The 12,153-nt window shown below is 39.2% G+C and overlaps 1 protein-coding gene across 6 annotated transcripts in view; it reads right to left on the reverse strand.

The window, feature by feature from the left end:
* Window positions 1–12,153, reverse strand: part of SPIRE1 (spire type actin nucleation factor 1) — a 132,551-nt gene that overhangs the window by 7,814 nt on the left and 112,584 nt on the right. For 3 of the 6 annotated variants that reach the window (XM_062633015.1, XM_062633013.1, XM_062633019.1), the window contains 5 exons: window positions 8,825–8,915; window positions 7,825–7,967; window positions 5,159–5,332; window positions 1,682–1,819; window positions 116–186 (listed from right to left, as the gene is read on the reverse strand). In XM_062633015.1, the coding sequence (XP_062488999.1) occupies window positions 116–186; window positions 1,682–1,819; window positions 5,159–5,332; window positions 7,825–7,967; window positions 8,825–8,915 (617 nt within the window). The remainder of the gene's footprint in view (window positions 1–115; window positions 187–1,681; window positions 1,820–5,158; window positions 5,333–7,824; window positions 7,968–8,824; window positions 8,916–12,153) is intronic. The other 3 variants (XM_062633016.1, XM_062633018.1, XM_062633014.1) reach the window with 2 other exon arrangements.

A 12,153-nucleotide genomic window follows, 5' to 3' on the forward strand; every position in this document is an offset into this window, starting at 1 on the left:
AGAAATAAAACCAACCAATAGTATGCAGCAGAAACATTTGAGGGTTTGTAACATATAAATCAGTGGTTTTCCCTCTGAAATGGTACTCATGTATTAACAGATATTAAATATTTACCTCTTGCAGAATTGACAAGTGTAAGACCAAGTAAAGAAAGAAAACCTTCTTGTTCGACAGCAAAAGCAGAGCTGAAAGAAGAACAGAGGAGTCCACAACGTTAGGCAAAGTCCTGCATAGCAATGACTGCATCTATCAGTTGCTATCAACAGGCCCACAGTTGCAGTACTAAACCCAGTTCTGGGTCCATACTTCTAAGATGATACTGAAAAGAATGATTCAGAATTGCATCCTTATATATTTAGAAATACTCTTATTTTACCTAAATTAAATACTTGCCAGTTAATTATTAACTTATTTTTGCTTTTCACTCACTGATTTTTTTATCATTATTACACAAAAAAGCAACAGGAAAGTCAGAGTAACAGCAGAAAGGAAGGGCTACTGCTACAACTGAACAACACAAGAACAATTGGGCATAAATTCAGCCTAACCCTCTTCACCATCTGGGTCAGGTTCTGGGGCACAAAATTTTTGCCTGTGATAACATTTGATGATGTTCTTCCTATCCTACATTCTTTAAAACTAGAGGAGGTGCAGGAACAAGGTGTTACAGCAATGTTAATTTGAGCAGACTGCTTTATAGTGGGATAATAAATCCCATATATACGGTTTGTTCAGAGAAGATAGGGATCAAGCTTAAGAACATTTCTAGGAAGGAAAGGCATTGAACAATGAAAAATTTTGCAGTCAAACAGAAGTTGACAGACTGAGATCCAGAGACTCATGCGAGGCTAGGCAAATTTTGTTAGAAATAAAAGTGAACAGTTTAAAGAATCAACTTATTTTGAGGTTTGACGAAAGCTCATTACTAAGGTTTATACATCATGACAGCAGGCATGATGAATCTAATGAATGACATTTTAAGATACTTGCTCCTCTGTTTTAAAGATATTACAGCTTAAAATTAAACCTGTGCGCTAGACAGAGGTAGGCCTGTAGGTAAAATACTCTGTGAAGTCAAAGTACACTTGCTGGAGGTGTTCAAGAAGCACAAATCAAAAGTAGGAGAAAGGGACACTGCTTCTACTGGTTGAATACCAATTCCCAATCTGCAGTTTACAGAAAAAAATGCGCTAGTTAATGGGTTTTCTAATACCAAACCTCCTTCCAGGGTCATACATTGTCTGACTTCTCTAAAGCCTTTCATTCCTTTTTTGCTTGACAGTAAAGATTCCTATGAAAACCTCACTGTAGTTTCCTATGGCTATCTGTAGTTCCATTTTCTGGAATAGAAATGCTAAGCAGTACTGCAGAAGGCAGGGAGACAGAAATCACTTCAGTCAATGATGTTTAAGAACATACACATATAGACATGGTCTGAAAATTGTGAATGCTGCTGCATTTTTATAGACAATCAAAACAAATAAGGTATTTCCATGAAAAGTTTTGACTCTTCTGCACATAATTCAAGAAGCTGACCCATGTGTTATACATTTAGGGGGATGCTTGGTGGATATCTCTTCTTTCTCTCCAATACAGGGTAAGAAACAAATGTGTAAATAGGAGGCTTGTGCGACCAGCCTCCCTCAAAAAGCTTTGGAGCTTCCACAGGCTCAGCCCTACCTTTCCTTTCTTGAGAGCAGTGTAGACATCTTTATATTGCTGGTACTTTTCCAGCTCTGCCTTCACAAGCACCTGACGGATGTGCATGACCTCCTCCACTGTCAGAGACAGACATTCCACTGGGTAACAGAACTCCTCCTGGAAGCCAAAAAACCTGTATTATTTCAAAGTCAAATAGCTTCTTCCAGACTTCAACCTAGACAACCAGCCACCTGGTTAGTAAGTCCAGAGAACAGAGGATTTCTCCCTTCAAAATGGAATAGCACTGGCTCATTCATGGGCATCACATGAGTTCCAAACCATCAGAGACTGCATAAGCGTGATCTAAATGGTCTGATGTTCAGCCTTCAGAACAATGATGGTTTTCTTCATCTTTCCTCCTCAAACCACTTGACCCTTCTCTCTGATTGTTATTATGATGTTTTGTTTCAAACCAATCAATGTTCAGGTTTACAATTTGAAAGGGAAAAGGTAATTTGGCAGATGGCTTTACTTTTAAGACTTCTGTTTGAAAACACGCAATTTCTCTGAGACTGTGTGATGCCCAGAGTGGCCAAGGAAAGTTATTAGTAGCCCATTCTAACAGAAATGTTTATTCAGTGGTACCACGTCTTGGTGCTCACATGATCAGAATCTTACCAAGGCTACAAAAGGTTATGTCAGTTCAGGCAGAAAAGTTCTCCTTCCTGCCCCAGAAAAGTAACAGCAGCAATTTAAGCTCTGTAGAATAATCTTCAAATATAAAGCAGGAGAATGGGTTACCCAATGTTGCATTATTAATGGCAGAGACTCGAATAGAGACTGGCAACTTTCCACTTACAAAATTCTGCATCTGTTCTGTATTACAGCATTTAGGAGAATACTGTGCAGAGAACTCCTGAATTTGGTACCAGAGAATAAAAAGCCCCAACCCAATTTGTAATCCAGCCCTGTAGTTGATTATACATTTCCAACAGAAAGACAGAAACCTCTGTGGGAACTCCCATCGCTTTATGCTTAGTGAACCTTTTCAGTCAGCCCAGAGGGGCTACTGTGTAGTAATGACAATGACATGTAATGCTCTCTGAATAAATGAAGGAAATTTCTCCTGCAAATAAAAAGACATGGCTGACAGTTTGGAGATCTCGTTTACAAATTGAACTGATGAATTGGATTAGCAGTAAAATGCTCCATTTCCACGTACTCAGAGGTCTGTTTTGTCTTTCCATTAGATTAAAAAGAAAATCTTTCTACGTTGCAGACCTGGCAAACATTAGCATTTAGGAACCACCACATTTTTAAAAACTGTTGTCTTACCTATCTAGAAAGGGAACACAAAGACACTTCACTCTGTTTAAAGTACCCCACAAAAGACTAGAATTGAGTTAACTTTGTTAGATTTGCCAGCTAAACCTTTGGGGTATAGAATCACTAGTTTTCTGGAAAGAACAAACTACATCAAAAGCAACTGCAATTTGCTCTGAGGTGTAAAACTGCACAGCCAAACCAAAAGAATCTGTTCCTTATGAGCAACTTTACAGCTAACCAGCAGCTTCTCAGCATTTCAGTCTGGGTTCTCCCCATAGCAACTGTCTCGCTATGGAGAAGCTGGGGTGAGATGGGAGAGGAAGTGGGTGGGAAAGCGAGATGCATACAATGCCAGCAACCCCCCTTGAGTCTGCATCGTGGGAGACTGAGAGAAACTGTCTGAGGTGAATGAGGCTGACTGAATGCTTGTAATCAATCAGAGCCTTAAGGCCTTTCGAAAGACATTTCTTACTTGAAGCTCTTCCTTCCCCCTCATGAACGCCCATTCCTTTAATTTACAGAACGATGATGTCAGGGAATACTGCTCCTTTGAAGAAAGTCTGTGGATCTGCTACAGGTGTAGAGCAGGTACTAGGGGAATAGCGTGGATCACTTGTACCAATCAAAAATGATTATCACTAAAGCAAATAGAAATAGCCAGCAGGCGACAGGGGAAACATAGAAAATGTTCACATGTTTAAATGCTAATGTTTTAATTCCAGAGCTTACACAAGGACAACAAAATGTTAATGCAACATTAAATGAAAGATAAATATTATGCCGATTTCAGAAAACCACTTGACTTCTCCCCCCACCCCCCTTTTTGGTATAGAAATAAGTAACAGGAAAATCTTTCTTTTGTTTCTACACTACCTCTAAGGCATTGAAATTAATGAAAATTACTCTAAGCACTGACTAAACTTCATTAGACAATGATGCTTTGGAGTTATTGCTCAAACTTCCAACAATAATCTCCACCCAAATGAGGCCGCTCCAAGTGAGAGAACTCCAGCTCTCTGCAACACTCGCATACAACAGAACATACTAAAGACAAAATGTGGTTTGAATGGTCTTGATTTTCTGGAATTATAATAAATACTAATTATAATGTTAAAGAGAAGTGAGCATTCTTATTTTGAAAGGGGGAAAAAAAATCTTACTTAAAAATACTATTTGGAACTTGCAGTTTCCATGATCCTCATGAGAACTGGCTTAACATTTTGTCTGTGCAATCATCTTCTATACACCGTAATAGTTTAAGGTGTATATGTGTATCTTTTCACTCAGAAAAGCAGGTAGTAAGAATTACATATCCATAATGTGAAATAAAGTACTTTGTAGGTTATCTTCAGTATACACACACCTAATAGGTCCTTATGACTAACACATTTTTACACTAATATATTCCTTGTAAAACTTGTCATTAAAGGGTGTCACTAGGCGTTCAAATGAGCTGCACTAGTAAACTGTGATATGACCAAGTGCCAAATTGGCCTCTAAATTCTGCAATTCCCAATTAGTCAAGCACTCTAAACTCTCATTGCTTTTGCACACTACAAGTTTTTAAGAAGTCAACTGGATATCTCAACTATAAACTCTCCTGCAAAGGTTCCACACTATCACTTATTGGTTGAGACAAGAAAAAGAAGGAAAAAATTACATTATTCATGTTCAGTTCTACACAGGGCTAAATAAATCAGTTTTTCCTTTCAGTGGATTTGCCTTCCCTGGTACATAGCTATTAGTTATCCTGCAAGTTCTGATACGTAAGTGAGCTGAGGACCAGAACAATATGTAGCTTTTCAAGTAAAACAGACTGCAAATGCCCTTCCATTCTACATAGCATATCTTGGTAGAAATATAAAGCTTATTCTTTTCGACATAGTCCAAGAATTACAATAGTTTTGCTGGATTTTTGCTGCAGGATCTTCATGTACTGTAAGATTTAAGGTCTGTCCCATTGATAATCTTGTGATGTTGCATTTTTAGTTTGCTGTCCTTTCAGAACTGATTTCTTTTCCCCGTGAGGTGATTGAAGACACACAAATATCCTACACATATTGAAATCAATGTCAATCAGGTGCAATGTCCCAGCCTAAGCTTTAATTCTTGCCACAGCTTAGGAAGTGCTCCCCTACGAGGGAACATGCTGGTGAAGGTGATTTCCAAAGCCAGCAAAAAGAGGCAAACCTTTGTGGGTTTCCACCTGCTGGCAAAAGCTCTCTCACAGAGACAGTACATAGCCCCTGCCACCCCACACACGGCTGCTTCAATGGGATGAGAGCTGAGCAGAGAAGCTGTTTGCATAGTTGAAAAAAGTGGTCTGAAAGCCATCCTTGGAAATAAACTGGTTATCCTAGGAACCTGAACAATAGATACGAAGCAGAGAAGCGAATGCTGTGTATAAATGAAACCATTAGCTTTGGTCCTCTGAGTCAAGAAAAAAATAATGATGATAATACTTGTAATAATTAAAAAAGCAAAGACATCCATATATACTTCCCAGTTCATTGGCTTCATCTCACTCATTAAGGATCAGGTCAACTCACTACGGTAAGCACACCACAAGGCTGAACCCCCCAGTCACTGGGCTGCCCCACCTTTCCATGTAGCGCTGCCAAGGTGACATACCAAAAGGACTATGTTTGGTATTTTTCCAAGTTTGTTTCCCCTCCCCACCTACTTAGGTCTGACTCCCTCTGTCTGATGAGATGCCAGTTCACAAAACCATCGTTAGTATGCAAGACAGACCAGTTTCCTGCTAATCCTGCTAAGAGACTGTTTTCACTGGCATTGAGGACTATTTATTGACGAGGCCTCTTTCACCTTGGTGAGAAATGCAGTCACAGGAGCAGGTGATAAGAAATGAAACTCCATCAATCCTGGAGGAAGGGATGAAGAAGTGTGAAGTCAAATAAAAAGTAAATAATAATTCTGCACTTATTGAGAAGCGTTCACTCCGGGAATGGCAACATTACAAATGCAGCATCTGGCGCAGCCACTGAAAGAAGCTGGCATCCCTCTGGGGAAGGAAAGACTTGCAGTAAGTCAAAGCATGGAACTGGGCCTGTGCCCGCATATCAGATATCATCTACAAAAACTAAAAACAAAAGTACTGCGGGAGCTGTCTGTTACACCCTAGAGGGCACTATTGCCAAGTTAAAGAATAGCTCTCTAGGCATCAAATAAAATAGGTTATTAACAAAACATCATTTCATTACTGATTTTCCTTCTTTCTCACTTCATAGCAAAAACCAAGCTAGGTGACTGTCCTCTAAAGACTAACTCCAGCCCCCGCACACACACACAAAAACCCAAACCAAAAAACTCTCCACAAAAATACCCCAAGAACAAAAGAAACAGCAAAACCTTTCCTGTCTGTTCCCACATTAACCTTACTTAATTAATGGCTTTTTCTCCGTTTTCCTTTAGTATTTTTAAGGGGGGTGTAGGGGGGTGTGTGTAGAATAATTGAGTTAGTTTTTCTGCAATGGCTTTATTTTGCAGATATTTTTCTAGGCATAAGTCAGTGAACAGACAGAGAGGGAGTATATAATGCTTTCTACTCTCCTCCCTTTAAACAGTATGTCTGTGAATGACTCTAGCCCTATCGGAAAATAAAGCTTGTGCTTCCAGTGAGTGCAGCAGGCAATAACAGAGTGATCCATTTTATATGTTAGTGTCTTCAAACACATGCTGAAGGAACCCTCTAGCTTGGTTCTGGTGCAGTATGTTCTGGTGCAATATGTTCTGGTGCAGTATGCTCTGCTTCAAATTCACTCTGGCAGAAGTCTACTCATGTTGTGCATTTATCAACATGGTACCACCTGACCTTCAACTGGAATGAGAAACTACCATTCTATTTGGAAGGATATAATACACAAACCCCAGCAGACCCTCTGAGAAGGAGGAAGCATGTTGTGGGAATATTTGGAGATTATTTTCTTGTTACTGTTTAACTTCATCATCTAATAGGTATGGATCCCAGCTACCATTTCTTGGGCCAACAAAAACACTCTTCAAAGGCCATTAATACCACTGTGCTACAAGATGGGACAAGTGAATATTCCCTTCCTTCCAAAACTAGTATGTGTTTATCGATTTCTCTATTCACTAGCACCTCATGGGGCATACTTTAAACCCTGCTGGTAGGAAAATCGATGAGGAATATAACCTGCATAAAATTACAAAGCACTAATTGGTATGTCAGCATAAACAAACCAGGATTTCACACCCTTTGCTGTTTATACCCTGTTGGAAAACAGCTCTCAATTACGGCTAACTGATCAAATGTACTTTCTTTTCAAGCAATAATAAAGGTTTTTGACTCAGTAACTTCAACAAAGCAACATAGACAAACCTTGATTTGGATTACTGAAAGAGCTTTCATACGTATAAACATTACTACACAAGTTCTTAAGGTGGGAAGGAAAGAAACTGTTTTGCTCATTCACCCATTAACTGAAATACTTCCAACAACTAAAAAAAAAAAACCCAAAATCCCCAAATAGATCCACTGCTTTGGAATTGTCTCTACTCAAATGGAAAATCAGTAAGGTGAAGTTTGTCTGTTTGGGTAATGTTCTGAAATAAAATCAAGACACATGGCCTTACCCAGAGTCCTAATCAAAGTGCAAATGTTTTCTGAGGCACCTGTACCTGGGATTTTGTGGATAAATATGCTAGCAAGACAAAGTTCAAATCTTGATTTCAAAACGTCTTTAGTAGCCAAGGGCTGTTTCTGAATTGAGAAGTTTTCTTTGAGTCAAGTTCTAATCACACTGAAGCCAAGTTTTAATTTTCATTATACTCTTAGCATGCCTCTTTTTCTCTCTCCTACCACCCACTCCACTTACAAGTGATCTGGAGCTCTGTTTTGAAGGTGGTAGGAACTGTCTCACATTGGTTGGTGTTTCCTTTTCAATGGAGTGCCGTCTCTGAGGTGGCTGCCGTCTCTCAGGCTGTGGCGTAGATGATATGGGCAAGAACTTTGGAGGCACTGCAGATTCAACCAGTATTAAAAAATTAGTTCTTGTGAGTCAGACTGTTGGATACATTGCTCAGTACGTAAACCAGCCACGGATTTGCTAGAATTCCCACATCCATACTCAGAGCACCAAGACAGGTATCACATTCATCACATTTTCCAGATTAAGAAAATATGAATACCCATAAAAGTAGCAAATATAGGCTAGTTTCTATGTTATACTGTCCAGTTAGCATCATATATAAGTTTGGTGTTTCAGGGTGTTGGCTTATCCTAATTATTTCACCACTGTACACAGAAAATACATGCACAGATTACAGGTTTCATTACAAAACCTTTCCAGGGAAACTGAAACAATTTGAAACAAATGAAAAATATTGTTACACTGTAAAGCCTACAATAACTGTGTCTGAGAAAAAGAAATAACAGATCCTCCCCTCTTCCCAGTAAGTACTTACGAAAAATAGTGTCTTTCAAACAAATACATTCACTGCCATGGTGACAGAGATGCAGGAAACATTTAAATTGGTCTTAGGCTAGAATGTGTTTCTGCAGCAACAAATTATCCCATGACAAGAGCATAGCTAGACTACCCAGCGTTCACTTCTGAGCTCCTCTGCAGTCTCACATCAACTTCAGGTATGACACCTTCTGTTTCACAAAAACATCCACATATAATGGAGGCTAATGCCTTTCAATCATTAACCACATGTGACCTATTCAGCAGGTTCTAGGGTTCAGCTTTAGAGATTTGTTCCATTAACAACACTCAGCCTCCGCTTTCTATGAAAGTTTCAGCCAAAGTTCATAGAGCAGGTGACAACACAAGTGTGTAAAAGCAGCCACTGGGCTCTCTCATCAAAACTCACTCTTTCTGCTGCTGGTACCTTCTTGAGAGGGGTCTTCCACTTGTGAGGGGGAGATGCTGCTGCTACTTGCTGATTTGTGTACTGATTCCTCCTATGTGGCAAGAGGAAAAGAAACAGAATTCTTCAGGGATTGTTTTTTTCTGCTCTTACTGCTTCTTAGCACACAGAAATCACAAGCTATCAAAGGCATTTTGCACCATTCAAACACTCAAAGCCCTAGAAGTCCTGAGAAAAACACTTCACACTACACATCACTGAGTAAATGGAATTTTCAATGCTTAGCTTTTTTAGAAACTGGAATAAATGGTTGGAATTCGGTGTATTTAACTATCACAAGAAAGAACAAGATCAGAAGAAAGATGCATGAATTCAGAAGGAGGTACATGAATCCATTGTAACCTGCTAATTTTCCTCAGTGTATTCAAGGACTTCTAAGGATTTCCAGCTACAGCAGATACATTTAACTCAACACTATCATTTATCTCACACTATCAAGGAATCAGCACTTGGATTTCTCTGGCATCCAAAGGAATGAGAGCCACGCATACAAGTGACTTGGGTAAACAGAAATTAATCTGATCCCCACTGCACTGTTCACTAATCCTTAATCCTGGTGCATTTCTCCTTTCTTCCGTATTTAAAAGAAATCTCATTCATTATATGTTTCATCACAAGAGCCAAGAGCAATTCCTGCAAGATGAATTAAAGTGAAACAGGCTTTGACTAACACCTTTCAGTTATCTACAGCATTATGCCACCCAAATTAAATCTTTTGCTTTCACCTAAAAGCTCTGTCTTCAGCCACCAGATATCTGCAAGATACAGATCATCACAGGCACCTCCCAAAGGAACAGAATTGAAGGACTGAATGTGAATGCTCTTTAGTTCTAATGTGAAAGCTTTTAACCAAGGAGACTTACATCATTTAAGTTGTCAAGATTTGCAGATCAAAAAAGTGACCTGTTCTAAAATCCAGCAAGCACCAAAGCTTCTCTCTCACATATTTCCTTAGTTACGTGAATCACAAGCAGGAAAACCTCCACTGGCTGAAAAACTGCCTTCTTTGGTAATAGCAATTTGGAAGGAAAAAGCTGGCAGGATCACCTCAATGAGCACCATGCATCACAGGACACAGGCCCCTACAAATTCACATCAGGTGATCTGTAATTTATGCTTAGTCCAAGGGTACACACTGTATGTGAGGACACTGTGAAGTATACTGTTCCCACATGTATGCCACAACACAGTATTCTACAAAGGGACTCAAACCAGATCAGATCCAAACCTATATATTCACTTTAACATATCAAGTGTGACCCCACAAAACAGTTGCAATGGGAAGCTTGTAGGGAAGTTTAAGCAGCACATTCAGCTACATGAGCTGTTTCACTTCCAGAAACCAGTGTAGTTTAACTACAGAGCTAGGTCAGATAGCTTTGCTTATCACTGCTTCACGCCACATGGCTGCTTTTAAAGACCACTGGAGAACTTGTAAGACAACTGGATGCACTGTTCTTTAGAAGGGGTGCAATAGTGTTCACAAATCTAGAGTTAAACATTAAAATTTTGTGAAGGAGAATAACCCCTGTGCAAAGGGAACTTAAATTTCTCACTTTATAAAAGTCAAATTCTTCAAAGGGAAAGATTACTAGAAGCTAACAAGCTAAAATGAGGAACTAAGCAAGCTGTCAATTATTAAAAAAACATAACCATGGTGCTGTGCTGCTCATTTTCATGAATGAAGAGCAACCAGAGCTTCAGAGAATGCTTTTTGAGAAGCAGGCAGAAAACAGCTGTCTCCAGAGCACAATCCAAGCAATCTTTGCTCTAGAGAAGTCTCTTGCTCTGTGAGACCTTACCTAGTTCTGACCAAAAATTGTAAGTACTTCCAGTTGTCAGCATTTTATGCTGTAGAGTTTTACAAAAGACTGAATGGTGATTCAAGGAATAGTCTGTGCATTGAATTTATTTACACTCTTTTCAGGGTTTTTTTGTTCTCCCCTTTCTTCCATTTTTCCTCTGTCTGAAACATTGGCACAGAGAGAAGAGAGATAAAAATGGTGCACGACTGAAAATATCAAAAGCCTGTAAATATCTTATCTTAAAACTATCGAACAGGGATTACAGAAACATTTCACAAGTCTATCTGATTTTGCCAGTTGCCACTTTTCAGTGGAAAGAAATAGCTACTGACCATTCTTCGTTCCACTTCTGAACTTGAGACAGACCTCATGTCTCAGTCACATATTGCAAAACACGGTATCACACAGATGTCTCCATCTCGCTCCCATTTTTTGTGAAGGACATCTAGTTACTTCACTAGTAATGGATATCCGAACACTGGCTATTCCAGTGGCCTAGAAATCTCAAAAAAAAAAACCCCAAAAAACCCCACAAACCAACCCAGAATAAAAGAAATGGGCAAAAACTGAGAATAAGGAGCTTCTCTGTGGTAAAGACCTACAAGATTACAGGAGCTACATCTCTTATTCTAAAGAATGAAAGGGAATGAACTGTCAGAGCCAATGGCTGAGTATAAAAAATAGTTATAGTGTATAGTATAGTGTATAAACAACCAACCCAGGGAGAATGGAAGCCAGGTGTATGTTAAATTTGACATATCATCCTAACAGATATTCCTGGTTTGTCATTTCAAGTTACTTTTTCTGTGCATAAACATATCCATTGAAAATTCTTTTACTGCCATATGATTCCTCAAACACTGAAGGCTTTTTTGAGAATGAAATCTTGAGCAGGTAGTCCTGATGAACCATTGTATGAATTTCTTCAATTGTCAATAATGTCAATACAGTAACTGTTGACTATTTTGGTAGAATATCTGACATTTTACATTTGAGGTTGGATCAACGCAACATCTGGAACTGTGCACTTCTTCACAGATGACTAAACAATTAGAATTTTACATGTACTGAGAAAGTTGCAGCTTTAAAGGCATCACCTTAAAACACGTGAATATGTTACTGACATGATTTTTGTCTGGATATCTGAAGCTTTATTAGGAAGATACCATTTTTATAGCTGTATCAAAAATCACAATTAGGTTGCTACTTCACGTAGCCACACAAAGAAAAATGGCACTTCCTCCTCTCTCTCTGAAACTGTGATTCTAGTGGTGATGCAGAAAAAAGCAAGGTCAAAAAGCAGGAACGGTTTGTACAATATTGATGCTTGCCAGCAAATGGGCATAGGGTTCCATGCTATATCAGATCTTTCCTTTCACCTCTGGCTAGCAGCACAATGTTGGGGCATAGTCTGCATCACAACACAGCTGACAGAAGAACAAAGGGGATGCAGGGGGAAGAAACCAG

This window comes from Pezoporus occidentalis, unplaced genomic scaffold, assembly GCF_034315485.1.
Source record: "Pezoporus occidentalis ecotype Australia unplaced genomic scaffold, CSIRO_AGI_Poc_V1 ctg4, whole genome shotgun sequence".
Lineage (NCBI taxonomy): Eukaryota > Metazoa > Chordata > Aves > Psittaciformes > Psittacidae > Pezoporus > Pezoporus occidentalis.